The 27,885-nt window shown below is 54.1% G+C and overlaps 4 protein-coding genes across 7 annotated transcripts in view; 1 reads left to right on the top strand and 3 right to left on the bottom strand.

The window, feature by feature from the left end:
* BRD4 (bromodomain containing 4) overlaps positions 1 to 6,844 on the bottom strand; it is a 56,860-nt gene extending 50,016 nt beyond the window's left edge. For all 3 annotated transcript variants that reach the window (XM_090128762.1, XM_090128764.1, XM_090128763.1), the window contains exon 1: positions 6,721 to 6,844. The gene's annotated coding sequence lies outside the window, so the exon portion shown is untranslated. The remainder of the gene's footprint in view (positions 1 to 6,720) is intronic.
* Positions 6,845 to 11,080: 4,236 nt separating this feature from the next.
* On the bottom strand, positions 11,081 to 13,502 carry PGLS (6-phosphogluconolactonase). Its single transcript, XM_090128765.1, has 4 exons — positions 12,987 to 13,502; positions 12,032 to 12,133; positions 11,775 to 11,915; positions 11,081 to 11,492 (listed from the first exon to the last, which is right to left on the bottom strand). Exons 1-4 carry the CDS (start codon positions 13,356 to 13,358, stop codon positions 11,355 to 11,357), a joined length of 753 nt encoding a protein of 250 aa, XP_089984891.1. The 5' UTR covers positions 13,359 to 13,502; the 3' UTR covers positions 11,081 to 11,354.
* A 197-nt stretch (positions 13,503 to 13,699) lies between these two features.
* SLC27A1 (solute carrier family 27 member 1) lies at positions 13,700 to 24,226 on the bottom strand. Its single transcript, XM_031609090.2, has 13 exons — positions 24,112 to 24,226; positions 23,805 to 23,972; positions 20,592 to 20,986; positions 19,840 to 20,001; positions 18,967 to 19,036; positions 18,773 to 18,864; positions 18,573 to 18,682; positions 17,451 to 17,660; positions 17,061 to 17,187; positions 16,703 to 16,840; positions 15,998 to 16,162; positions 15,169 to 15,315; positions 13,700 to 14,382 (listed from the first exon to the last, which is right to left on the bottom strand). The coding sequence occupies exons 2-13, from the start codon at positions 23,969 to 23,971 to the stop codon at positions 14,225 to 14,227; spliced, it is 1,941 nt and encodes a 646-aa protein (XP_031464950.1). The 5' UTR covers position 23,972; positions 24,112 to 24,226; the 3' UTR covers positions 13,700 to 14,224.
* Positions 24,227 to 24,317: 91 nt separating this feature from the next.
* Positions 24,318 to 27,780, top strand: NXNL1 (nucleoredoxin like 1). Of its 2 annotated transcripts, none has more exons than XM_090128766.1 (2): positions 24,318 to 25,164; positions 26,266 to 27,780. In XM_090128766.1, exons 1-2 carry the CDS (start codon positions 24,875 to 24,877, stop codon positions 26,561 to 26,563), a joined length of 588 nt encoding a protein of 195 aa, XP_089984892.1. In that variant the 5' UTR covers positions 24,318 to 24,874; the 3' UTR covers positions 26,564 to 27,780. The 2 variants fall into 2 exon arrangements, with proteins under 2 accessions (XP_089984892.1, XP_031464951.2); XM_031609091.2 differs by having other exon boundaries at positions 24,318 to 25,200.
* Positions 27,781 to 27,885: the final 105 nt, after the last annotated feature.

Raw genomic sequence — 27,885 nt, 5'->3', positions numbered from 1 at the left:
CCGGCCCTCCCCACTCACCCTTATCTGCCTGGGGCTCCCATCGACCTTCGGCCCATGGGCGGCTGCAGGGCACGGCCTGGGGGGCTGCTCTGGAGGAATGCGGGGCTCTGCGGGGCGAGGAGCTGCAGCATGAAGCCCTGGGGTTGCCCTCTTCAATGCACAGGACAATATTAACACGCAGTCACGCTTCCTGAGGTCTCAGCACGTTGCTTATTTCACACACCACAGCCATTCGGGTGCTCCCGTTTTTGGGGTACTGCTCAATAAAGCTGCACACGGACCCCAAACAGCCCAGGAATCTTTGGTGACGCCAAGCAGAGCCCTGCTCCTGGTTCTCCCAACTCAGAGAACGTTAGTGAGCTGCACAGCACCAGGACCAGGCACAGGGTCAGGTTACTGGAGCACCAGGTAGGCGATCTCGGTCCATTGCTGCTCCTTTTTTTGCTGTTTTATTCTCTTTAAGTGGAAAACCAGCCCAAAAAAACACTTGCGCTTCTCCTCTGGATCGATTTCTTCCAGTTTCCCCCTCCCAGTAAGCAAACAGGCACCCCAGCCCCGTGCAATCGGGATGCCAGCAGCAGCATGAATCCCTTCACATCTCCTCTGCTGCACACAACAAGGCGAGGCTGTTCCGAACTGCAGTGAGCAAAGATTCCATCAGCAGCCCAGGACTTCGGGAAGAGCACAGGTGAGATTTAAGAGCCGTTTCCATCGGCGAGCGGGACCCGATCCCATCTGCACACCTCTCCCTATCTCTGTTATTAAACATTAAAGCTGGCAGACAACAATTAAATTAAGCTGACACGGCGCTGTAAAAGACTGTTTAATTGCAGAAGCACCCAAGCTCGTTTAAACATGTAATTACTTAATTATGTGCGTACGGGTTTAACGTTATTCAGATTTTTCGAGCGCGCCGTTCACCATGTGGGTGTTTCTATCCAACACAGCTCCCTGAAACTGGCTGCAGTGATAGAATGGGTTGGAAAGGTCCTGAACGAGCGTAAACGCATGGAGTGGTAGAATGGGTTGGGTTGGAAAGGTCCTCAAAGATCACAGAATCGTAGAATGGGCTGGGTTGGAAAGGTCCTCAAAGATCACAGAATCATAGAATGGGCTGGGTTGGAAAGGTCCTCAAAGATCACAGAATCATAGAATGGGCTGGGTTGGAAAGGTCCTCAAAGATTACAGAATCATAGAACGGGTTGGAAAGTCCTCAAAGATCACAGAATCATAGAACGGGCTGGGTGGAAAGGTCCTCAAAGATCACAGAACAGGTTGGAAAACACCTTAAAGACCATAAATGCGTGGAGTGATCAAATGGGTTGGGTTGGAAGGGATCTCTGAAGACCAGAAAGCCAAGGAGGGATTGAATGGATCGGGCTGGAAGGGTCCCTGAAGGTCACAGAACCTTAGGATGGGTTGGAAGTGTCCTTGAAGATCACAGAACCATGGAGCGGGTTGGTTTGGAAGGGACCTTAAAGGGCAGAGAACCATGGAATGGTGTTATGGGTTGGGTTGGAAGGGTCCTCAAAGATCACAGAACCATAGGATGGGTTGGAAAGAACCTTAAAGATTACAGAACTGTGGAATCACAGCATGGTTTGGGTTTGAAAGGCCCTTAAAGATCACAGAGCCACAGCATTGCAGCATGGCTCGGACTGGAAGAGACCCTGAAGACCACAGAACCATGGAATGGTTTGGGTTGAAGAGGATTTTCATGATTACAGAATTATAGAACAATTGAATGATTTGGGCTTGTTAGGATCCCTAAATATCTTAGAACCACAAAATGGGTTGGAAGGGTCCTCAAAGGTCACAGAACCATGGAATGGGTCGGGCTGGAAGGGTCCTCAAAGGTCACAGAACCATGGAATGGGTCGGGCTGGAAGGGTCCTCAAAGGTCACAGAACCATGGAATGGGTTGGGCTGGAAGGGTCCTCAAAGGTCACAGAACCATGGAATGGGCTGGAAGGGTCCTCAAAGGTCACAGAACCATGGAATGGGTTGGGCTGGAAGGGTCCTCAAAGGTCACAGAACCATGGAATGGGTTGGGCTGGAAGGGTCCTCAAAGGTCACAGAACCATGGAATGGGTTGGGCTGGAAGGGTCCTCAAAGGTCACAGAACCATGGAATGGGTTGGGCTGGAAGGGTCCTCAAAGGTCACAGAACCATGGAATGGGTTGGGCTGGAAGGGTCCTCAAAGGTCACAGAACCATGGAATGGGTTGGGCTGGAAGGGTCCTCAAAGGTCACAGAACCATGGAATGGGTTGGGCTGGAAGGGTCCTCAAAGGTCACAGAACCATGGAATGGGTTGGGTTGGAAGGGTCCTCAAAGGTCACAGAACCATGGAATGGGTTGGGCTGGAAGGGTCCTCAAAGGTCACAGAACCATGGAATGGGTTGGGCTGGAAGGGTCCTCAAAGGTCACAGAACCATGGAAAGGGTTGGGCTGGAAGGGTCCTCAAAGGTCACAGAACCATGGAATGGGTTGGGCTGGAAGGGTCCTCAAAAGTCATAGAACCATGGAATGGGTTGGAAGGGTCCTCAAAGGTCATAGAACCATAGAATGGGTTGGGTTGAATGGATCCTCAAAGGTCACAGAACCACGGGATCAGAGCAATCAGATCAGATTGCAAGGACCCCAACGTCCCCCCAGCCCCATCTCTGCATGGGCTGCAAGCCCCCCACCTGCTCAGCCTGGCTCCCATCCTTGCACACATGGAGCACCCACAGCTCTGGTCCTCATCACCCTGGATAAAGAATTCCCTCCTCACATCCAACCCCAATATCCTCTCTTTGAGCTTCAAACCATCCCCCCTTGTCCCATTACGAGCCCTGCTGTTACGGGGGCAGACAGGGATAGGAAAAGGGGGAACTGTTTTCCACCACCCCCTGTGAGCACAGAATGCTGCCACCAAATGTGTTTGTTTATCTCTTTGGTGACTTCACACGCAAAGCAAACCACAACGGAACCAAACATTCCATCAGTGCAAAGGAGGAACCACGTGAGAGGAGCACGAGAGCTCCAAGCCAACCCCCAACAGATCGAGGAGGAAGAAAGAAAGCGAGAATTGTAGCTCAGAGCGATTTGCTGAGAGAAATCCACAGCCAGGAGGAAGCAGCAGCAAGAACTGGGAGCAGTGTGCTAAAGGAAAGCCAGGATTTTCTCACAGCACACCGACTTTCCTGCTGGGCAGGTCCTGAATTGAGGAAAAGCAGCCACGAGGAACGCAGCTGTCGGGGTTTCTTGTACCCAATGTGCTCACCGTGCTTATTTACCTGCACTGGGACAGCAATAAGGAAAAGCAAAGAGCTCCAACGGCTCCTCCTGCCAAAGGTTCCATTTCTTTCTGCACACAGAGGAGCATCTGGGAGCAGGAAAAGCTCGAGGAGATTCCCAACAGGAAGGCAGACACAAACGTCCCCAGTCCCAAACACAGCTTCCCATTTCCGGGAACGAGCCCGCGGGGTTTCGGATTTCAGGATATTCACTGATGTTCTCATCGCTGCCCAAAGTTCCTGTTTTGGTTTTCGGAGCTGCTCTGCATCTCCCTGGATCCGTGTCATCCGTTCTGGTGGAGCCTGAGCTCGTTAAGGGGGGGGTAATTAGCAGCTGAGCGCATCCCGAAGTGACAAACCCCTCCGTAGGCAGAAGCAGAGCGCAGGGATTGACATCGGGGCGGGGGGGAACACAGAGCTGAAAGGTGGGAAATCAGCCCATGGTTTCTGGATCTGCTGGCTTTGTGATGGGAGCTGACAGCAGCACTTCGGCTGCTGAGCCCACACAACCAACGCCGGGTCCTTCCAGCTGCACCAAACCCCTTTTGTCACCGCAAATCCCAGCAGCGTCGCGTCCTCCATCGCTGCCGTGCAGAGCCTCCTCCACCCCAGGCAGGGAAGTTGTGGCCACAGAAGAGTAATTTGATGACAAATAACAACAAAAATAATCTCCATCGTTCCGAGATAAACCTCCTGTAATGACTCCAAACCGTGCAGAGAGTGGAGAACTCCTCCTCCCCAGCAGCAAAGCCCACAGCGCAGAGATGACCGCCATCCTTACAGCCATCCCTGCAGAAATGCTTCCAAACAGCCCCAAACCAGACGGAAATTAAAGCACCGAGGAGTTAACGAAGCAGCAACACGCAGAGCAGGTCTGCTGCCCTGCAAACACAGCCTTCCATGCAATGCACGCATGGGATTCGTGCTAAGGATGGCTCCGCTTCGTTAGCTAACGGCCGGTCCCCTCCCTTACAGCCACGCTCATCATCAGATAACACAGCAGCAACAGTTACTCAGCCTCACAGTAATTGCAGTAATTAGCACAGCCAGGGTGCAAAACAAACCAGGAAAGCCCCGTTTCAGTGCTGAGCGCTGTGTCCGCAGCGAAGGGATGGGGCAGGGGCCCATTCCTGTCGTCTCACGGGGTTGTTTTACAACACGGCAGCATCAGCACGACTTCAAACAGCCCAACAGGAGCACAACTCGCATCAGATCAGCGCCACAGCGTGGGAAATGACAGCAGATGGAGGGCTGAGCACAGAGCTTCAGCCTTTGGGATCACCTTAAGCACCGAGCGTTCGTTTGAGGTAACAAAACCACATTTCCAGAACCACAACAAACAGCCAAAGTCACTGCGTCCGCCCCCAAAGCTGAAAGGAGCAGGCAGAGCTCGGTGGAACGGCTCCAGCTGAACCAGCACAGGGCCATCACATCTATCAGCATCGCCCCTTCCATCCCATCAACGCCGTGTTTCACACAAAACCCCACCAGCAGCACTCCTTAGGTTGCCTTAAACCGATGCCAAAGGGTTTTATGGAGCGCTGAGGACAAACTCCTACCGTGGGATGGCATTAAGGAGCTCTCAGAGGGGAAAAGCCCCACGGAAAAGGGGTATCTGCAGGTTTCTGGGGTTGTTTTGAAGCTTATAAAGGTAAAAATAAAGAACGGTGAAATATTCATGGAGAACACAGAGGGCAGAAGGATGTGATGGGGGTAAAGGGGGGCCTGCAACAAAACGGGGTTTTGGGGAGCCAAGAGGAGCAGCCCCACTGCTATAGGGCACAAAGCAACGGGCGGAGCTGGTTCCTTCAGGGAGGAGAAGTAAGGGGTATTTGATGGATCCGTGCTAAAGAACTGGGATGTCAGCTGCCAGGATGGAATCGTTTGGGGGATGTGAGCTGCCAGGTGCTGGCTGAGGAAATGGGGGGTGTTTATGAGGAGGGAATGCGGGGGATAAATGGATGGTGGCTGAAGAAAAGGGGGGTGTAGGGGATGTCTGCGTGGAGGGAATTGGGGGGTGTAGGGTGAGGAATGGGGGGAGGGAGAAGGGGGAAGTCCAGGGCTGCCAGATGGGGAGGGTTTGGTTTAAAATGGGGAGAGCTGCTGGGTGGGGCCTGGGGGGATATGGGCTGAACTGGGGGGGGATCAGGGGGAAGAATGAATATAAGAGGGGAGAGTTATGGGGACGGGATCAGAGAGGGGAGTTGGGGGGGATGTCAGAGGGGGAACTGGGGGTATCTGGTGGGCAAGTGCCGAAGAAATGGGGTGTATTGGGGCTGTTATTGGGGCTGGCTGTTACTGGGGTTGTTCTTGGGGTTGGCTGTTATTGGGCTTGTGAGTTATTGGGGTTGTTCTTGGGGATGTTCATTACTGGGGCTGTTTGTTCTTGGGGCTGGCTGTCACTGGGACTCCCTGTCTCTGTTATTGGGACTGTTTGCTATTGGGGTTGTTACTGGGGTTGTTCTTGGGGCTGGCTGTCATTGGGACTCCCTGTTATTGGGACTGTGAGCTATCGAGGTTGTTCCTGGGGCTGTTCTTGGGGCTGGCTGTTACTGGGGTCATTCCTGGGGCTGGCCATTATTGGGACCGTTAGCTATTGGGGTTGTTACTGGGCCTGTTATTTCTTGGGGCTATTAGTTACAGTTCCTGGGGCTGCTCTCTGTGCCGTTAGCTACCAGGGCTGGTCTTGGAGCTGGCCGTTACTGGGGCTGTTCTTGGGGCTGGCCGTTATTGGTGCTGTTATTGGGACCGTTAGCTATTGGGGTTGTTACTGGGGCTGTTCTTGGGGCTGGCCGTTATTGGGACTGTTAGCTCTCGGGGCTGCTCTTGGGGTTGCTGTTCTTGGGGCTGTTCTCAGGGTTGTCACTGGGGCTGTTATTTCTCGTGGCCATTAGTTACAGTTCCTGGGGCTGCTCTATGGGGCCGTTGGCTCTCGGGGCCGTCAGTTCTCGGGGTTTCCTGGGGGCGGTGGGTGACCGGGGCCGCCAGCTCCCAGCGCTGTTCCCGAGGCCGCTCTCGGGGCCGCTCTCAGCGCTGTTCTCGGGGCTCCGCGCCGGTAAGGAGCCGGGCGGGGATTCGTGCCGGCCGTCGGCCGACGGACGCGGGGATATTTGCGGGAAACCGGCGGGCACAACTCCGGGATCCCCACCCCCCCGTCCTCAACCCCCCCCCCCCCGTTCGGGATCGCTTCGATCCCGGCCGAAACCTTCGGACCGACGCCGCCGGCGGGGCCCGGAGCCGCTCGGTTCTCCTCGCCCCGCCGCCTCCAGGCCCCGCCCCGCCGCCCCGATCCACCCCCGCTTCTTCCACACAGCGCGGCCTCACGGCGGAACCCAACGGCTTCCCGACGGGGCCCACCGCGAAAAGCACCGGCTCCGCCCCGAGGCCTCCCCCCGGCCGCGGATCCCCGAAGAACGGCCGGGCCCGGCGGGAGCCACTCACCGGCGCCGCGGAGGCGGACGGAGGCGGAGGGCCGCGAGGCGACGGCGGCTGCGAAGGCCTCGCCCGCCGCCGCTTCCTCCCGAGGGCCGCGGACAAAATGGCGGCGGCCGGAAGTGCCCCGCGCTCCGCCCCGCCCCGCGCCCCGCACTCTGCGCACCGCCCCGCGCCGACGGCGCAGCCCCGAGGGCCGCCGTACGCCAACGGCGTAGCGACGGGCCGCGCCGTGCGCCCCCGCGGCCTCTCGCCCCTCTTCGGCGCCGCGCAAACGGCGCGGAGGGGGGGGGGGGGTTACGCAGTTAGCGGAGCGCTCGGGGGAGGGGCGGGAGGGACGGGCGCGGCCCCGGAGCTCCGCTCGTCGCTCGGAGCGCCGCGGGTCCCGCCCCGAAGCCGCCTTCCCCCGTAAACAGCGAGGTGCGCACTTTGCGTGGAGGCGTGAAGAATACGGCCTACGCAGGCGGCGCGTGACCCTTTGCTACGCCGTTGGCGCAGCGCGCGCCCCGCGCCCCTCGCTACGCCGTTGGCGCAGCGCGCCCCGACCTCCGCCCGCACTTTGCGTAGCGCTCCCTGACGCAGCGGCCGCGTTACGCAATGCGGGCTACGCCAGCGGGGCGACGTAAACGCGGATGTGAATAGCGTAACCCCCCCCCCTTCCCCTACGCCCAACCCCAGGCCGCCGCCGCCGCGCCCCTCGCGTTAGGCCCGAGCTCACCTCAGGCGGCGGAGACGCCGCTCCGGGCCCGGCCGAGCCGCCCTCCCGCCGCCGGGACCCGGGAGGCGTCGCGGAGCGGTCGGGGAGGAGGAGGAGGGGGGCGGGGGGAGCGGCTCCGAGGGGCAGCGGTCCGGCAGCGGCGCCGCACTGACCTCACCGCGCTGCAGCGACGTCACGGCGCCGCCGCGCCACGCCCACACGGGGGCAAGCCACGCCCACGCGGCGGGCAAGCCACGCCCACGACGGGATGTCCCGCCCCGCGGCGTGACGTCACGGGGCGGGGCGGAAGTGGGCGGGGCGAAGCGGGAAAGGGCGTTCCCGCGCGCGGGGAATCGGGGCGGGAAATGCGGTGCGGTGGAGGGAAAAGTCGGGCTCGGGGAACGGGGGGTGGGAACGGGGAGGAGATGCAAAGGGGGGGCAGGGTGTGATAAACGGTGGGGGGGGGGGGGGCGGGGTGCAACGCAGTGGGAGTGAATGGAATGTGGTGCGTGGGGAGTGAACGCAGTGCAATGCATGGGGAAAAGGGGCGCAATGCGTGGGGACACGGGGCGCAGTGCACTGGGAGTGAATGGGGCGCAATGTGTGGGGACACGGGGCGCAGTGCCCTGGGAGAGCTGCAGCAGAGGAGGTGCAGGCACCACTTTGCTGCTCCCGCAGCTGAACGGAAAGGGGATCCCCCCCCTGACGGCCGAGGGGGACGGCAGCAGCTCAGGTCCTGCGGGAACGGGGGATTTTTAGGAAACGGGGCGATTTTCAGAGGAAAAAAACTGCCGCCAGCAGGCGGTGCCACAGAGGGGCCGCGCTGAGGCGGGAAGCTGACAGGGCGCCGCCATTAGGCTGAGCTCTCGCGAGAGCTCCCGAGAAAACGCGCGCGGGAGCAGCACTGGTGGCCGCCATTTCCTCCGCGTAGTTCTCGCGAGAGCTCCAGGAGTGCGTGGCGACCGCGTTCTCGCGAGAGTTCACAAAGAGTGAGAGCGGGGCTGTGCTCTCGCGATATTTTTGGGGGGCAGGGGGGCAGGAGGAGCGGGCTCTCGCGAGAGTTCTCTGGTAGAGGCGCCATTTTCTCCGCCGTCAGGAGGAGGCGCTGAGGAGCGGGCGGGACTGAAGGCGGCAAAGAAAGCCGAAAACGACGAAAGGAGGCCGGCAGAAACAGGGGAGCGGAGTAAGGACGGGAGAGAACCGCAGTCTGGCGGCTATTAGGCTGATTCAGCTCCCCCAGGCGGGAGGAGGCGCTGAGAGGGGAGTAAAGCAGCGCTGTGTGGGGCAGCAGCCGTGGATTCACCACAGACGACGTTCAAACCGTCTGTCAGCCTTGAGGAAGAGCCCCAGGCACACCGCAGGAGACGTTCGCCTCAAATAAGCAAAAATAAAGCGCCTTTCCTGCTGGGAACCCACAGCCTGAGGAGTTTTCCAGGTCTTGCTGCTGATGGAGCACCGCCCATTGGAACACCCGAGGGAGCGGATGGTTTTCATCCAGAAACACAGGAATACGGCGGGATGTTGGTGTTGTTATGGGATCCCTGCGTTCTTCAGCCAATGCACGGACACAGATCTTCACTCATCTCCATAGAACAGATCCCTGCACGGCGACCATCGCTTTCTGCTTTCACAGAATCACAGAATGGCCAGGCTTGGAAGGGACCTCAAGGATCATGAATATCCAACCCCCCTGCTACATGCAGGGCCACCAACCTTCCCACCTAATGCTAGACCAGGCTGCCCAGGGCTCCATCTGATCTGGCCTTGAACACCTCCAGGGATGGGGCATCCAATCTCTCCTCATTATCGGCGTCCAGCAGGAGCTCACGGAGCTCTGGAGGCAGGGCTGTACCCAGGATGTCATCTGAAACTTCTCCCACCTGAATAGTACGATTCTATGAGGATGGGAAGGGATCAGACCTCTGGTGCCGTCCATCAGCTCTCCCACAAACCAGCCATCCTCATCCGTGTCTCCAAGGATAGAAATGCTTTCTTCAGCCCAGCTCGTTGTCTGAGTTCTCATTAGGGTCTCAGAAGGATTGTTGCTATGACAGGATAAGAACCTTGGAACTACTGGTGATATTCGTCCTGGAGAATGCAGGTTGCTGATTGCCATCTCTCACATAGGGTGTAAAGGAGGGGTTCTCAGGCAACGTGAACACCACAAACCTTTTGGGAAGTGTCCCTGTGGTGCTTCCACACTGATGGACACCTGAAGTCCACCCTGCGAGCTGCAGCTCCTGGCTCTTCAGCTCTGGCTTCTCCACCTTTTGAAAGGAAGAGATGCATTTACACCCCAGTTTCTCTTAACCAGCACTTATATCTGTGCTGCAGGATACCTGGAGTGTGTTCACCTTAATGGAATGAAAACAGAGTCCTTCCTCACAGGCACCTGCAGACCTTATGTACCAAAACAGCACATAAGTGGGGATTCTCAGGCAACACAAACACCACAAACCTTTTGGGAAGCATCGCTGTGCTGGGACACCAGGAAGGCGGTACGGGAGGGAGCTCTCGTGAAGAATCTCCCTGAGCAGAAAGGAATTAATGCCTGAGCTGCAGCGCAGGATGAATATATGATCTAGGTGAGTAGGAACAATTTATAATTGTGATGAGGTCAGTGCTGTGATCACATCTTCATCCTTATTTTTTTTTTTTTTCAAGCTGTCATTTCAAGACCACATGAACAACATCAAGCCCGGAATTATGGCGCTTACAGCAGCTTGTGAAGAGCTGAAGGAGACTGAAAGGTTTAGTAAGCTTTTAGAGTTGTTCCTTGGAAATGATGTGATTGCTGGCAGCAGAAATGAATGGCCTCGTGGTTTTAACATCACGGTTCTTTGCAAGGTTACAGACACGAAATCAACAGATTAGAGGAGAACCTCAATGCATCTGCTGGCAGAAGTCTGTGAGGAGAATTCCAGAATTCTTAACCTTCACAGATGATCTGCAGCATGTTGAGGACGCAGGTAAAGCTTCAGACAAAGCTCTGAAAAGCAACTGACTCAACGAGCAAACAGAGAATGACATAATTTCCCTAAAACAGAAGATGAGCATGGTAAGTTTGTAGAGATGAGAGTCTTTGCTGAGAGTGCATGTGAACAGTATGAGAAAAGATCCAAAATGTACAACAGCACCATGAAATTGTATGGGAGTCACGTTTGGTGCCACAGAGTGCACTGGGAGGCCCTGTGGGGAGCACTGGGAAGGCAGTAGAGCTCTGGGAGGAGGATTGTAGGTCAGTGCCAGCTGCTCTGTGCCTCTGAACAGTTCTTGCAGGTTCTTCACTGGTCCATGCAGGAGTGCTGCTGCTTTCCTGCTGTTCCTGTTGTTGGGCATTGCATGGTTTCAATCCATTCCCTATCACTGCTGGGAAAGCGACAGCAGATAAAAGCATCAAACAACAGAAAAGAGAGACTGAAAAGGTGGAAACAAAACCTGTGCCACTGTGCAGACGTAAATGAAACAGGACAGGGAGGAGATGTGGCCCGGTGCTTCACAGTGGAGATAAATAAATCACTGCAGATGGATCCAACAAACCACGTGGGAAAATAAAGGAGAGCTTGGAGCACCTGGGTGTCCCTGTGCCTTCCCCACCCCCTGTACCACCCGAGGCTCTGCTCCTTGCTGTGCTTTATGGAAGGGTGCAACCAAGTGGAAGAGCAAACGCCCTCAGAGCTGAGATCCGTACGTTTAATACCACGCACTCCTCGAAACATCACAGCCACCGTTCACAAAACATGAGACCACCACCTCACATTGCTCCCTGTTTGCAGCCCAGCACAGAACCAAAGGAACGACCTCATCATTGTGCTCCACACAAACACAACGCCGCTCCTCAACGCACTGCTGCTCCACGCGGACTCCTCAAACCACAGCACCACGTGGAGGCTCCGGGCGGGCGCTGTGGTGACCGATCCCCAGTAAATCGGCCGAGGGTTTGGTCCTACAGGATGGAATGCTTCTCAAAGGGCACCGTCAGCTCTTTGGCTGCTGCCTCATCCAGGAACCACAGCAGCTGCCCCGTGTGTGGCTGGACACGGGCGGCGGGGAGGGGGTTTTCCTCATTGCCTTCCAAGATACGCTGTTGGATGAAACAGAGGAGTTGTCACAAAAGAGAACCGCAAACCTCCATCCCAACCCCATCACAAAACAACTCCATTTCACCACAGAGGAGTTACAACGAAAGAGAACCGCAAAACTCAGACCCAACCCCATCACAAAATTCCATTTCACCACAGAGGAGTTACAACGAAAGAGAACTGCAAAGCTCCATCCCAACCCCATCACAAAACACCTTTGTGTCACCAGAACACAATCAGATCCCTCTGTGGGGCAGCAAAGCTGTCCCCACAGTGTCCCCAACCTTTAGGACGGTGGCTTTGCCCTCCCCCGTGGCAATGAACACCACCGTGCGTGCAGCATTCAGCACTGGGAGCGTCAACGTGATGCGCTCCGGCGGAGGCTTTGGGGAATCGGTGATAGCAGCCACGATTTTCTCTTTCTCCTATCAAAAATAATTAAAACAAACGTATTAAAAACTAAATTGGAACAAAGGAAAGGGATAGGCGGAGCTGCCTAACCCCTCCTTCCCCCCTCCTCCCCCCCCCAAAACACACTCACCTGCAGCAGGGGGTGGTTGGGGAACAGGGAGCAGGTGTGGCCGTCCGGCCCCACGCCCAGGAGCAGCAGGTCAAAGACGGGCACAGCATCACCATGGAAGGCCTGGGGGGGAACGGGGGGGTTGTGGGGGGAGCTCCCCAAATCCTGGGGGGAGGAGTCCCTCAAATCCTGGGGGGGAGAGGGGGTGGGGGGCTCCCCAAGTCCTGGGGGGGAGGGAAGGGAGAAGGGGAGAGTCCTCCAAATCCTGCAGGGGGAGGATGGGGGAGTCCCCCAAATAAATCCTGGAGGGTAAAAGGGTCCCCCAAATGCTGGGGGGAACGGGGGGAGGAAAGTCCCCCAAATAAATAAAGTCCTCCTGGGGGCAATGGGGAAGAGAGTCCCCAAAATCTTGGAGGAAGGGGGAGGTGAGAGATTTGCCCAAATCCTGGAGGGGATGGGGGGGGGGGGGGAAGTCCTTGTGTTGGGGACCCCCAGCTCCTGGCCTAAGAAAAGGTATGGGGGGAGGAGGGGGTACTGGGGGGGTACTAGCTCCTCTTTTTTTTCTCCCTTTCTTTGGGTGAGGGGGGGGTCAGCTTCTTAAGTGTGAAAAGGGCAGGAGTCCCAGCACTGTGCATGGGGAAGGTAGAAAAGGGGAATCCCACCTCGTTGGGTGGGGAAAGACTGGGGGGGGGGGGGGGGGGGGAGAGGGGGCCATCAGGTCCTCGTATGGAGAAGGAAGACGGGGGGGGGGGATTCCAGCTTCTCATATACAGAACGAAAAAGATGGGGAGGTGGGGGGGGCATCTCCTCATATAGGGAAGGAAGAAAGGGGGGGAGGCAGTCCTCATATAGGGAGGGGATCCCAGCTCCTCACATAGGGAAGGAAGAAGGGGGGGGGTCCCGCCTCCTCGTGAAGCCCCCCTCTCCCCCCCCTTGCCTCCTCCCCTGCCCTCCCCTCCCCCTCGTCCCCCGGTACCTCTCGCAGCCTCTCGGCGTAATCCGCGGCCGCAGCGTTCGGAGAGAGCCCGGGAGCGACAGCGAGGACCGTCGGTTCTGGCGCCTGGAGCCGCGGCAGCAGCTGAGCCCGGTACGCCCCGAAGGTGCTCTCCGGGTGCTCGGGAGGCACCAGGCGCTCGTCGCAGAAGGCCAAGAGCCACGGGCCCGCCCCGTTAGCGGCTCCGGTGGAGGCGGCTGAGGGCAGCTCCCGGGCCAGGAGCCCCACCAGGCTGCCTCCGGACAGCCCCAGAGAGAAGCGGCCGCCGCTCCCGGCCGCCCGCTGCACAACGAGCTGCGCCAGGGCCGAGCCCAGCTCCTGAGGGGACGGGAACACCGAGATGCGGCCCGGCATGGCGGCGGCCGGAAGTGGAGAGCGGCAGAGGCCGGAAGTGGGTTGAGGCGGCCGGATGTGGCGTCACAGCGGGAGGCGGAAGTGGGGGGGCGCGCCGAAAGCGGCTTCGCAGAGGAAGGCGGAAGTGGGGAGCGCTGCGCGTTGCCTAGCAACCTGCGGCCTAGTCGAGGGTTGAGGCCTCGGCCTTGCGTGAGGGCTTCGGCCCCGCGCCCGCAGCCTCAGCCCGGCTCACCTTCAGCGAGAAGCAGTGGAAAGAGACGCTGCACGCAGCCATCCCTCTGTGTTAACTCTCGCCTGGCTCCCGCGCCCCCCCCAAGTAATGAAAACACGTCACAGCTTGCTCAGCAGCACTCATTGACATTTCCTCAGGCTTCGCTCGCAGCACGGCTGCTCTCCATCCACCTCCCTGCACCCCAAAGCTCCGAGCTCAGAGGCCTCAACCCCTCACGTCCGTAACTCCCAGCCCTAAGGGCTTGGCACGTGTGAGATTTCCAGGCGTCGTTAAGGTAAAACCTAACACAATTAAAGACTGCTTTGTTAAAAGCCTAACTCGTTAAGTACAGTCCACAGGCGGAGCACAAACAAACCCGTGTGGGGCACGTCCATAAATATCACCACAAAACCTCTCCCACTGACAGCACAGCAGTGGGGAGCAGGCACAAAAAATCCTCTCTATCAGTGTGGCAGCGGGTTAATGGGTCAGTGCTCGCTGGGTTAATGTGCTTTAGGTGAGGGCAACACCCCGAGAGAGGTTTCCCTGCTGGTGCTTTCGCTGTCGGAGGGTCTCACGTTGCGTATCAGCTTCCCACAAGCATCATCTTTTCAGTTAATCGTCGTTTTCCTCGCAAGGTTTGATCCAGGTTTGATCATAAGGCGACTTTCCCGGAGCAAATCCTGGCGTAAAGGCATTCATCCAACGGAACGTATTTCCCCAGCTTTACATCCAGGAAATACAGCCGGTCCGATGTCTGGTGGGGGTCAAAGCCTTCCCTCTGCAGGCGGGTCTTCTGGATCTTAAAAGTGCCTTCAGAGAAGGGAGAAGAGAGAAAATATTTTGAAGGGAACGCCGTGAGAAAGAAACACCGCATTTCATTTTCAGTCAGAGTTTTGCTTAAGAATTTGCAAATATTCTGTTTGCCACCGTGTTCCTATGTGAAGCTCGTGAAGATTTTGCTTCTCCAAAGATAAGGAGTGGCTCTCTGGGTTCCCAGGAAATGAAAAAGTTCTGTGGATTCCCAGAAAACTGGAAGGACTCCGTGGATTCCCAGAAAATGGGAAGAGCTGTCTGGAATCCCAGGAAATTTAAAGCACCAAAGAAAGCAGCCAAAGCATCTCCTGTTGCCGTGGCTGCTGGTTGTGTTACAAGCAAAATTAAGGGCATGCAGACACGGTGTGACCAGAACAAGACCACGCAACAGCCCACAAAAGGCAGCAGATGGTGCAGCACAGAGTGAGAGGGGCTCAGAGCCTCTTCCTCTCTTTTCTCAGCAGCACTCTGTGCACGCAGAGCTCCACCGTAGCCACACGGATACCATTTCAGAGAGCTTTCTTCCTGCTGTGCTTCAGTTTTAAAGCCTATAACGAGCTTGTTGCTGGCTTAAGACTGAGCTCCAGCTTTTATTAATGGTATTTGTTGACTACAAGGGAGGATTTTATTACGCAACCTCTGGGAGAAGATGGATGGCAGCCAACCAAGCGGCTCCAGTTACAGCGCATTGCCTAAGGGCTGCTTTCTCAGCTCAATGCCAAATAAAAGTTCCCCCTTCGAGCTAAAAGTTGGCTGAGAGCAGCAGATGGGGATTGCCCCTACCTGTGGTGTCAACCTGGGGTGAAAGACGGAGGAAGATGGGCCGGGCGTAGGAAGGCAGAACTTTCTGGAGCTCCTGGTACAGAATGTTGGGGTTCACTTTCGTTTTAGGATCTGCGATTGCTGCCATTCCAGCTTTTCCTTCCACCCCTGAAATAAAAGAGGTGAAGACACAAAAAGGTAGCGTGAGTTAAGCATGAAATATTTAAGAGATTCAAGTGTAGATATGGGCTGGGGAGTTTGGCAGGGAGGAACTTGATGAGGCTTAACACGAGCAAGTGTAGAGTTCTACACCTGGGGAGGAAAAACAGCATGCATCAGTCTGGGCTGGGGCTGAGCAGTGGAAAGGAGCTCTGCAGAGAAGGATCTGGGGGTCCTGGTGGCCAATGGTTGACCACGAGCCAGCAGTGTGTCCTGGTGGCCAAGATGGCCAACAGAACCCTGGGATGCATTGCCCAAAGCGTGGCCAGCTGGGTGAGGGAGGTGCTCCTCCCTCTGCTCTGCACTGGGGAGGCCCCATCTGGAGCACTGGGCCCAGTGCTGGGCTCCCCAGTTCAGAGCTGCTGGGGAACTGAGCCCAGCGGAGGCTGCAGAGATGCTGGGGGCCTGGAGGATTTCCCTTATGCCCACATCTCAGGTGATTCCTACTGCTCAGAAAGAATGCAACAGCATCAAACTCCCCTTCTGGCCTCTATTACATCCTCTCCTTTTCAGGTGCCTGGTTTCAGTAGAGGTGACCAAGTTCTACCTGTCCCACAGCGTGAAGCACATTTGGTATGTTTACTTATTTCCTTTCTCCCTAAAGCTTGAGAATTCTGACTTGAGATGTTACCTGGCACTTCCACTCCGTACACCGCGACGTCCGTCTGGTTGAGGATGTGACTCAACATCCCTTCCACTTCTGTGGTAGAGACGTTCTCTCCTCGCCATCGAAAAGTGTCTCCGCTGCGATCTCTGAAGTACATGTAGCCGAGCTCATCCATCACCAACACATCTCCTGGAGGGAGAGAAGACACCAAATCACCTTGGGCCTCAGCTCAGCTGTACATCACCCTCTGTTGTTCCCCCCAGATTGTCTTCTTCCCATGGAACTGCAGAACCAGCTGAGTGACTTTCCATCACCAAGCACCGCACCTCCACATTATTACGAGAGAGAACAAAGCTGCAGCTGCAGAAAAAGGGCAGAGGAAAACTTCCCCCTCCTTGAAACATAAACATTGCTGCCAGAGCAGCTCAACAGCTGGCAACTTCCAAACACTACCACATCTGCTCCTCTCAAAAGAAGATACTGGGTTTAGATGTCATCAAACCAACCCGATTTGGTGGATGGCAACCAGCCCACAGCAGGGGTTGGAACTGGATGGGCTTCAAGGTCTCTTCCAACTCAATCCATGTGATTCCGTGGATCTCTGATCTTTAAGATCCCTTCCAACCCAATCCTTCCGTGATTCTATAATCTTTAAGGACCCTTCCAACCCAATCCTTGCATGGTTCCATGATCAGTGCTGAGGAACTGCGGTACCAGTGAGCCCAGTACCTGACAGGTAGGCCTGGTCCCCCTTCTGGAGCACATTGTAAGCAATCTTCTTGTGGGTGGCACTCTCGTTGACGTAGCCGTCGAAGCGACGCAGGGGATCCTGTTGATTTATCTGACCTACGAGTAATCCTGGCTCTCCTGCAGGAAAGAGGATCAAACAGCACAAGATGACACCAAGTTATGATGTATTCCATCGCATCATTGCTTGTCCCAAAGATCTTCACTAAAGCAACTGATCCACCATCAGAGATATAGACGGAAAAATCCATATACGACACCACAAACTCCTTAAACCTATCAGAGCTCATGAAATATTTGAACAAAGAACTGCAGTAAATTGCTTCAAGTCAACGCTCACCTGGGCGACACGGGACACACAGCCCCCTGGAATCACGGATCAGCTCCATCGTGTCCTCATTCACCTTCACCAAACGAATGGGATAAACGTTGGGCAAGATCCGACTGTTGAAGCCGCAGGCACCGACCTTCCAAAAGACAAAAAAAAAAAAAACCCAAAAGGCTGAAGAAAATGGCTTGGGTTTTGTATGCTGGGAATTCTCTGCTTTTTATTCCCGCTCTATTCAGGAGGGAAATTTGCCCTGAGTTTTTCCACTTTTTTTGTGCATGCTGCTCTCATTTACCAATTTAGCTCTTTATCATCTCTAGAACGCAATGTGCAGAGAACCAGGGAAGCAAGCAGAGCTTTTTCCCTTCCACTCATTCCTCTCCACCTTTTCTCTTCCCTCACCTTCCCATCCAAGTTGGCAATGCTGCAGTTGCACTCCGTGGCTCCGTAGAACTCTCCGATCTGCTTGATGCGGAAGCGCTTGGTGAAGTCCTCCCAGATGGTGGGTCTCAACCCATTGCCCACCGCCAGCCGCACGCAGTGCTGCGTCTCCGACTCTCGGACTGGCTGGTTCAGAAGATACCTGCAGATTTCCCCGATATACTGAATAATCTGAAGCAGCAAACACAAAGACATCGCTCAGGATGGGTTCTGGGCGCGCTCCAGGAAGGTTGGGGGAACAAGCGGTCGGCTGTAAGCAAAAAGCTTGATGTCACAAAGTGAATGCTGAGTGGGGATCCAATTACCACCTATAAATATTCCTTATGGGAGAAGGGTCAGATAAACACCACGGAGGAGGAAGAGCTGCTTAAATTAGTAGGTGATGTTGGCACCGACGCAAGCAAGTATTCAGTGACGACGAGCTGCCAAGAGAACTCAAGTTCTCAAAGACCTTTCCCCCAATTACAACAGATGTTTGTGTTTGAAAATTCAGTCTTGATGGCTTTACAGAGCGAGCAGGTGAGGATGGGCGAAAGACATCCGTAAGTCTCCATCCCACATCCCTACAATGGCACTGGCAATTCAATCACGCCGCAGCACATCTTACAGAGAACTGATGAAGGTTGGTTTGGATGCTGTTGTGTTTTCCTGAGGCTGAAGTTACCAAAGCAGTGGATTTAAAAACTGTTCTGTTTGTACTCATTCCAACATATCCTGAAAACACTGAATTTCTACCATTGCCTTCACTGGGGACAGAAACTCTCCCTTTATTGGAGCCTTATTATTTTCTATAACGCACCAAGAATACTGGGATGGGGAATATTTCTACAAAATCCACTGAAAGATTCAGTAAAGGGAATAAAACAGTTTGTTTGGAGATACATGAGGATTTTAATTGTCCAAACTATAACTCAGAGGGCAGCGCTTGGGATCTCTCTTCAAAATCCCACCTGTTGAGGTCACGCTTCTAATTCTACTCATTATGTCAACCCATATCAAACCATACTGATTCCTTCCATGGCTCCGGGACAAGGGGACCATCTGCAGATGGGCAGCAAAGCAGCGAGCCAGCAGAGCCCTCACCGTGCATCTGTACTTGGCACAGTCGTCCCAGAAGCGACTGGCAGAGAACTTCTTCCTGATGACCACGGTGAGGCCGTGGATGAGGCACTGGCCGACCCCCATGATGTTACCTGGAAAACAAAGAGCCCGAGGTTGGCTTGGGGTCACCCGTGGGGACACGTGGAGGATCCCAACGTGGGTACGGGGCAGGGGATGCTCGCCTGCAGAGTGGTAGAGCGGAAGGCAGTTGTAGAGGATGTCCTCTGGGTGCATCCTGTAGGCGTAGTACCCAAAGGCAGCGATGCGGTAATACCTGCAAGAACACAGCCCAGGATGAGGATGTGGGGAGAACCAAGCTTCAGCTTTCACAACGTGAGAAACGTCGAAAGAAGAAATTGTCTCCTTGGGTCCTCACCTGCTGTGCACCACAATGGCAGCTTTGGGCATTCCCGTTGTACCTGAAGTGTAGATGTAAAAGAGCCGATCTGAAAGAGCAGAAAACAGGCATCAGGCCAACTGACCTCAGCTCTCTGAGAAAACCCTTCATAAAAAGGTGTTTTTAAGCTTTGTTCCTATCAGAGCACTTGAGGATGGGCTTTGACCACAGCTCAACGTCTGACACGGGCGCTGAAATGTACCCTAGGAGAAGGTCTGGATGTTGTCCATAGAGGTAAATAAATAAATGCATACAAAGAGTTTGCAGAGCTCTGAGGATGAGACCCACACACCTCTACACAAATGGTCCCGGAATTTGATGAGCTCTCCAGCTCAGACCCTAATTCCAAAGCAATCTATAGGAAAAGCTGAAGGTAGGGCAGTATACCCAAGGCCCTGCTAGGAAAACTTGAGTTTCTGCAGCACTGTTCCACCCATAGGAAACAAATTCCCAAATGAGAATCCTGGTTGATCTCACATGTGCATGGAAACCTCAGCTATGGAGAGTATTAATCCAGAATGCCTTTAAACCTGGATCTTATATATTTTTTTCTTTGCAAATCTCAGCTACTGAGAAACTTAATCCAGAATACCCTGGAACCACAGTCTTACATTTTGTTCTTTTTCCCCATGTTTTTTTTTTCTATCTGTGACCCCAAACAGGGTTGATTTAACCCCTCTTTTGCTGTCTCCTAGCCCAGCTCTGAGTAGCGTAGTTTAGTGGGCATGGTGGTGATGGGTTGGACTCAATGATCTTTGAGGTCTCTTCCAACTCTGATGGAAATTCTGTGATACAGTTCTATGATTCTTATGGACATCCCACTAAGAAATAAGGACTGCTGATAAACACAACCATCCAAGCCTTTGGCTGGAATCTGAGTTGGTGGTGACTTCGATGCAGTGCTCAGAAGAGGATCCAGGTGCCTGGTCTCTGCAGGAACAACTTCTGGGTTGTAGTCACCGGAGCAGAACTTGGCCATGTTCTTCCCCAGCATCCCATTCACTTCGGTTATTGCTGCAACACAAAGCAAGAAAGGCTTTGCAAGAAATATAACATGGTAGGCAGTGGCAAAAGTAATCTGTGTGATGTCTTGTTGTGCCCCAAAACGTTGCCGCAATGAGAGGACCTGAAGATCTAGGTCCAGATACCAACCCGTTCTATTGTTCCATGGTTCTGTGCTCTTCAAGGTCCCTTCCAACTCAGCTATTCTATAGTGCTATGATCTTTAAGGACCCTTCCAACCCATTCCATGGCTCTATGACCTTCAAGGACCCTTCCAACTCAACCATCCTACAGTTCTATGATATTTAAGGACCCCTCCAACCCATCCTATGGCTCCATGATCTTTAAGGACCCTTCCAACCCAACCATTCCATGGTTCTATGATATTTAATGACCCCTCCAACCCATTCCATGGCTCTATGATCTTCAAGGACCCTTCCAACTCAACCATTCTACGCTTCTGTGATGTTTAAGGACCCCTCCAACCCATCCTATGGTTCTATGATCTTCAAGGACCCTTCCAACCCAGTCATTCCATGGTTCTATGATATGAAGATGATTCTCCATGATTCTATGATCACCCAGGCACCCAGGTGACCCACCTGAGGACAGCTCTCCTCCAAAAATCACCGCTTTGGCTCCTGACGTCGTTATGCAGTAAACCAGAGAATCCAAACGCAGATTGAAATTAATGAGGGCCGCTTCGATGCCGACTTTCGCCATCCCCAACCAGAGGCCAACAAACTCGGGGCGGCTCTCCATGAAGATGGCAATGACGTCCCCAAGGCGGAAGCCTTGCTGGTAGAAGAAGTTGGCCACAGCGTTGGAATACTCGTCCAGCCACCGGAAGGTCCACTTCTCACCCGTGGCCTCGTAAATCAGGGCCACTTTGTCGGGGTGCCGGCGGACGACATCCTGGAACATCTTGGGAATGGTGTTGTTGTTTTTTTGGTGCCATCGCAATTTGTACTTGACTCGTAGCAGCACCGAGAGGCCACTGAAGCAAAGAAAGAGAAGAAATAAGAAATCCAGAAGGATTTACAGCATTCTCCAGAAGGAATTGCAACGTTCTCCAGAAGGAAATATGATGCTGGGACACTCTTGGTGTTATCAGGAAGGGCACCAAGTTTTGTGGATGGCTCTTGGTCTACTTTACAATCTTTGGTTTATATTGAAATTAATTAATTTTTTTTTTTGTTCGTTTGTTTGTTTTGTTTCCTTTTAATATTGATATTTCTGAGTCAAATATAGCACCGATTTCCATATGGGAAAACGGATGCAGTGTGTGTACCCCATATGGGAGTCCCATTGGAATCCAACCCCTTGGACACCTCAACCACGCTGACACTGAACTTTGGACCACTGCTGTGCTCTGTGGAAAACGATGACTTTTAGCATTATGGTAAAAAAAGTCACAAAACCCAACAATTCTGGCACTTTGCCATGCCTCAAACCAGGGCTGATCCATAAATCTGAATGTTGGTATCAACTCAAACAAGTGATGCTAAGCCACAGGTTTTTCTTTTAAGGATATGAGTAGGGAAAAAAAAAGCTTTGCAATGATTGCTTTCACCGAGACATTACCGAGATCTTACATAGGCAGCACCTCTCTTGCCAGGATGTTTTTCAGCATTTCTGTGCTATTTATCCAATTTTACACCTTAGGATCTGTCATTATTTAAGTAATAAAGCCGACATCACCACTCATAAAGCGAAGCAAGGAAGAAAACAAAGCCAATGGTTCCCCTTTTGGCCCTGGGATGGTCGGAGGGGATGAAGAAAACAGATTTCAATGATCGTGTAACGAATGATGAATAATACATCAGAATATATCCTGAGACACAGCACCACAGATTCCATTTCCTTCTGGAGATGGGACAGATGGAGGCAGCGCAGCGCGGTTCTCTTCCGCCAACATCAAAGAGGGAATTACTGCGCCATGAGACTTTGGAAGAATCCCCAGAAACTCCAAACGTCGTTTAATATCAGTCCTTAAAGAAACCCCCGCAGCTCTGAGTGTCAATGAGCACAGAGGGGAGGGGGAAGGGATCCCACAAACGGAGCTGTTGGCCATGGTTGGGTTGCGCGGTGACCTTCCGCGGAGCGGTGCCAAGCGCAGAACAGAGGACCCTTTTGTCTCATGAGCCACACTTTCCAGATACTTAAAGGGTTTTATTCCGCCCGGTTTATTTTCTACCATTCTTCCCAGCTCGCCAGGCAATCGGGAGGAAACAGCTCTTCAAAGCTCAGTGACAGCCATGGCAAAGCCAGGCAGCACTGGCCAGGGCAACGGCCCTAAATCCTTACAAATTCAAAGCACATCCCCCCCAAAAATGGGCTAAAAACTGCGGAAATCAGTGAGACACCCACGACAGCTCCCAGGAGTAACAGTGGTCCTTCCTCATGCTGCTCCTATCCCCGAATTTCACTCCTCGAAGGCAGAGAGGAGAGCAAGAAACATCCTCACATCACCAGGGCTGAGCGGCTGAACTGGACTGGCACCAATGCTGGCACTGGGGTGGAACTGGAAGTGCGGGGATGGCAGTGGGGTGGGGGGTGGGATGTGCATCCTGCAGGGTATCACGTCCTGGGGGCCAAGCACTGGGAATTAGGCAGCAGTTACTGGGTACTGGGTGTAGGGAACGGGGCACTGGGTGCCACGCACTGGGCACCAGGTTCTGGGCACTGGGAAAAGGGCACTGGGCACCAGGTTTATGGGCACTGGGTGTTGGGTACTGGGTGCCAGGCACTGCATACTGGGCACCACATTCTGGGCACAGGGCACTGGGTACTGGGAATAGGATACTGGGCACTGGGAAGAGGACACTGAGTAGGAGACACTGGGTACTGGGCATCCGGTTCTGGGCACAGGGTACCAGGTTGTGGATACTGGGCACTGGGCACCAGATTCTGGGCACTGGGTAACAGGCACTGGGTGTAGTGTACTGGGCACTGGGTGCCAGACACTGGGTACTGGGTACCAGATTCTGAGCACAGGACACAGGGCACTGGGAAGAGGACACTGGGTGCCAGACATTGGGTACTGGGCACCAGATTTTGGGCACTAGGCAGATGGCACTGGGCACACGGTACCAGGCACTGGGAACAGGGCACTGGGCACCAGGTTCTGAATATTGGGCACCAGATTCTGGGTACTGGGAACAGAGCACTGGGCACCAGGTTCTGAATATTGGGCACCATGTTCTGGGCACTGGGCACAGGGTAACAGGCACTGGGTATAGGGTACTGAGCACCAGATTCTGGGCACAAGGCATTGGGTACTGGGAAGCGGACACTGGGTACCAGCTTTTGGGTACTGGGCACCAGATTTTGGGCACTGGGAACAGGGCACTGGGCAGATGGCACTGGGCACAGGGTACCAGGCACTGGGAACAGGGCACTGGGCACCAGGTTCTGAATATTGGGCACCAGATTCTGGGCACTGGGCACAGGGTAACAGGCACTGGGTGTAGAGTACTGGGCACCAAATTCTGGGAACAGGACACTGGGTACTGAGAAGAGGACACTGGTACCAGGTTCTGGATACTGGGCACCAGATTTTGGGCACTAGGCAGATGGCACTGGGCACAGGGTACCAGGCACTGGGAACAGGGCACTGGGCACCAGGTTCTGAATACTGGGCACCAGGTTCTGGGCACTGGGCACAGGGTAACAGGCACTGGGTGTAGGTTACCGGGCACCAGACTGTGTACCAGATACTGGGCACAGAGCACTGGGTACTGGGAACAGGGCACTGGCTGTGGGGCACGACGCACGCTGTACGGGCACAGAACCCCGAGCCCCGCATCACTTACAAGAGATCCCGCAGCGCCGTTTTGCAGATCACCCTCAGCAGCCTCCACCCTCCGCTTCCCAGGCCGATGCCCAGCGCTGCCGCCAGGCTCCAAACCCACGGAACCCCGAAGAACCTCATCAACCCCAGCGATCCCAGCGCCGCGGTGCAAACCCCCACCGGCTGCATGCTGCGGATGGAAGGAGCGGTCACAAATCCACCGGGCTCGAAAAATCCGCAACCCCGGCCCCGCTGTGACCCCTCCCGACCTCCCACCCTCCCAATTCCCCCCCCTCAACCCCCCAGCCCCCAAATCCCCTCCGCCGTACCTCCGCACCGCTCCGCCGCCCGCAGCGGATCCGACCGCGGAGCTCCGTGCGGCGCTGCGGGGAAAGAGTGGGCTGTCCCCCGGTGGGCGGGACAATCCGGCTGCTCGCGATTTGATTGGTGGAGAGCACTGAGGGAGGTCCCTGATTGGGCGAGGAGAAGGGGCGGAGCTGTCCGTGGTAGGGAGCGGAGCGGAGCGGAACGGAGCGGAGCGGAGCGGTGGTTTCGCTTCGCTGTCCCCGCGGAGGAGAAGGGGAAATCGGGCAAAAAGCAGCGGGAAAAGGCGTTCGAGCCGTAATTCTAATAGAAAACGGAGTTGTCCTTTATATTCCTCCAGTTAATGCGGAGAGGAACGGAGGATTTATCCCACTGTCCTCCGTGCGAGGAAACCGGGACAGCCGCACCGGGAAAAGACTTTTTTTTTTTGGCCTTAAATCTAATAGAAAACGAGCTGCTGTTTGTTCCTTTGTTTGCATGTTTGCTTGTTCGCCCCGTTAAAACGCAGTGCTGGGCGCCGTCCCGTTGCTGTGCCCCATCTCTCATCCTCCAACGCTGTGGGTTCCGTGCCAGGACCCAACGCAGCGCCGTCCCCGCATGCATTGACCCCTCGGTTTAATCCGATTGCCGCTATGAATAGCAGCCGGGAGCGGCGGGAGGGGGGGGGGAAGAAGCGCGGGGGCTGCGTGTCTCATCCCTCCCCATTTGGACACTCACTGCTCTGCACATCCCCCATTGGGAACCGTCATCCCCCCCCTCCCCACCCCCATGGCCTCTCTGTTCGCTGGGAAAGTGTTGATCGTCAACAACAGGGACCGGGATGAGGTGGAGACGGAGAGGGAGCTGTGTTTGGCCTTGGAGAACAGAGTGATGCTGCTGTATTTCGGGGCAGCAGAATGTCCGCGGTGCCGGAGCTTCGTGCCACGGCTGAAGGATTTCTTTGTGAGGTTGACAGATGAGTTCTACGTGGAACGGGCATCGCAGCTGTGTTTGGTGTACGTGTCCCGAGACGCCACCGCGCAGCAGGAGGAGGCCTTCCTGAAGTCCATGCCCAAGAGGTGGCTGTCGTTACCCTTCGGGGATGAGTTCAAGAGGTGGGTGGTGGGGTTGCGGGGGTTCTTTGAGGTCGTAGAAGTGCGGAATGATGGAGTGGTTGGGAGGGAAGGGACTGTAAGGATCATAGAATTGTAGGTTGGGTTGGGTAGGAAGGGAACTTAAAGATTACAGAATTATAGGTTGGGTTGGGTGGGAAGGGAACTTAAAGATCATGGGATGGTTTTGGTTGGAAGGGACCTTAAACATCACAGAATCATGGAATCACAAAGTGGGTTCAGTCGGAAGGGATCTTAAAGATGACAGAATTGTGGAATCACAGAGTGGGTTCGATTGGAAGGGATCTTAAAGATCATAGAACCATATAATGTCTAGGGTTTGGGTTCAAAGGGTTCTTAAAGATGATAGAAACAGAGAATGGGTTGGGTTGGAAGGGACTTCAAAAATTATAGATTTGTAGAAACAGAACCGTAGAGACACAGAAATTCTTAGGCTGGGAGGGTCCTTAAAGATGATAGGATTATAGAGTCATAGAAAGATGGAATCATGGAATGGTTGGGCTGAGTGAAACCTTAAAGATCATAGAGTCATAGAATGACAGAATGGGTTGGGTTGGAAGGATCCTTAAAGGTCATAGAATCACAACATTTTAGGGTGGCTTGGGCTGGAAGTGACCTTGAAGATCATAGAACCATGAATGGTTTGGGTTGGAAGGGACCTTAAAGATCATCAAACAACAGAATCATAGGATTGTAGATTCACAGAATCCAAGATCTGTGGAATCACAGATTCACTGAATGTTGGGGGGAATCTTTAAAAACTGTAGAACCATAGAATGGTTTGGGTTGGGAGGGACCTTATGACCCATCCAGACCCAGTCCCAGTTGCCATGGGCTGATTGCCACACACTCGATTAGGAAATGTGATTATATTTACCATAACCTCACTAACGGCTGAGCGAACTGCAGGTAATGCTGAGAATTACTTCCAGCCCCTCTTGGAGCACGCTGCCATTTCAGACTTTGTACTGTAATGAATACTGAGGAACTCTGGGTGCGGTGGGACGTCTGCAACGCGTCTCGAATTGAGATTTCTTCCCTTTGCAGGGAACTGGAGCTGCGCTTTGCGGTGTCTGAGGTGCCCAGGGTTGTGGTGCTGAAACCCAACGGGGACATCATCGTCGGGAACGCCGTGGATGAGATCACCAGCATGGGTCCTGCCTGCTTCCAGAACTGGCAGGAGGCAGCCGAGCTGGTGGACAGAAATTTCCGACTGGCGGAAGATTTTGATGACTGTGCCAGGAGGAGCATCACCGACCCCCTCCGACGCCTCAAGTACAAACTGGGCAAGGGGGAGAAAGCCGGGAGTGAAGAGGAGAAAGAGGATGGTGATGAGACTTCGTAGGGGCTGGTTGGGATGTCCCTTGGGTTGCTGACACAGTGTGGTCAACTGTGGGCATCCCTCGGGTTGTTGTCCCAACATGATTGATTGGGTGAGAGGGAGGAATCCAAGAGTGAAGAGGAGAAAGAGGATGGTGATGGGTCCTCACAGGGGCTGGTTGGGATGTCCCTTGGGCTGTTGTCCCTGTGTGATCAATTGGGAACATCTCTTGGGTTGTTGTCCCTATGTGATCAACTGGGGACTTCTTTTGGGTTGTTGTCCCTATGTGATCAACTGGGGACATCTCTTGGGTTGTTGTATCTATGCGATCAACTGGGGACTTCTCTTGGGTTTTTGTCCCAATCTAATCAACTGGGGACATCTTTTGGGTTGCTGTCCCAATCTGATCAACTGGGGACATCTCTTGGGTTTTTGTCCCAATCTGATCAACTGGGGACTTCTTTTGGGTTGTTGTCCCTATATGATCAACTGGGGACATCTTTTGGGTTGTTGTCCCTATGTGATTGACTGAGGACAACACCAACATCTCTCTTTCTTCAAAAACTCTGCTAAAATTGTGTTTGTTTTCTGAAAGTCAAATCATTCTGAAACAAATTCATTCCGTCCCCTCGTGTGGCTCCTTGTGCCGCCCGTTGCTCATTTATGGGTTCTCCATTCCACCACAAGGGGAAGAACCAAGAATTTAGAAACTCATGGGATGCAAAGGATCTGGGCAATGCTGGCAGGCAGATGGAGAGGCTGTGCGAGGTTGGCTGGTTTGACTTGTTTTCTCACTTAATCCTCTTTGCCCAGCAAGTTGGACAGGTAGGCGAGGAATAATCCCATAAAACAAATGGCTGGGAGGGACTCTGCCTTACAAACATCTTTCTCTGGGTGCTCCCCGTGTTCTGTATGGCACTGAGTGAAGAGATGCAAAGAAAACCTGAAAGTCCTTCCGGGTCACGTATCTGTGAAGGAGTGAAACTGTGCTCTGGTGGTCAATGAATGGGGCGATGCTGCATTTCCTCGGGGGCAACGCGCGACAGCTGGAGGAAAAAATAATGATTTTAATGACAAATAGCAAACCTGGAGAAATGGGAAGGGAGGTGGAGGGCAATGTTTTCACCTCAAAGTGAATACTGAGGCTATAAATTGGCACTCAGGTGCTGCTCATCCCCATGTCAATAGAAAGACACCCAACACTGGAATTTATTGAAAGAAAAATAACATAAGAGGTGGACTTTTACCAGCCCTACCCATTGGGTTTTCATCCATTGGGTTTCTAAACCACTGGGTTTTTAACTCATTGAGTTTTTAACCCATTGGGTTTTTAACTCATTGACTTT

Source organism: Phasianus colchicus, chromosome 34 (assembly GCF_987193195.1).
Source record: "Phasianus colchicus chromosome 34, bPhaCol1.hap1.1, whole genome shotgun sequence".
NCBI classification, from domain to species: domain Eukaryota; kingdom Metazoa; phylum Chordata; class Aves; order Galliformes; family Phasianidae; genus Phasianus; species Phasianus colchicus.
This window is presented reverse-complemented; position numbering and strand designations above follow the sequence as displayed.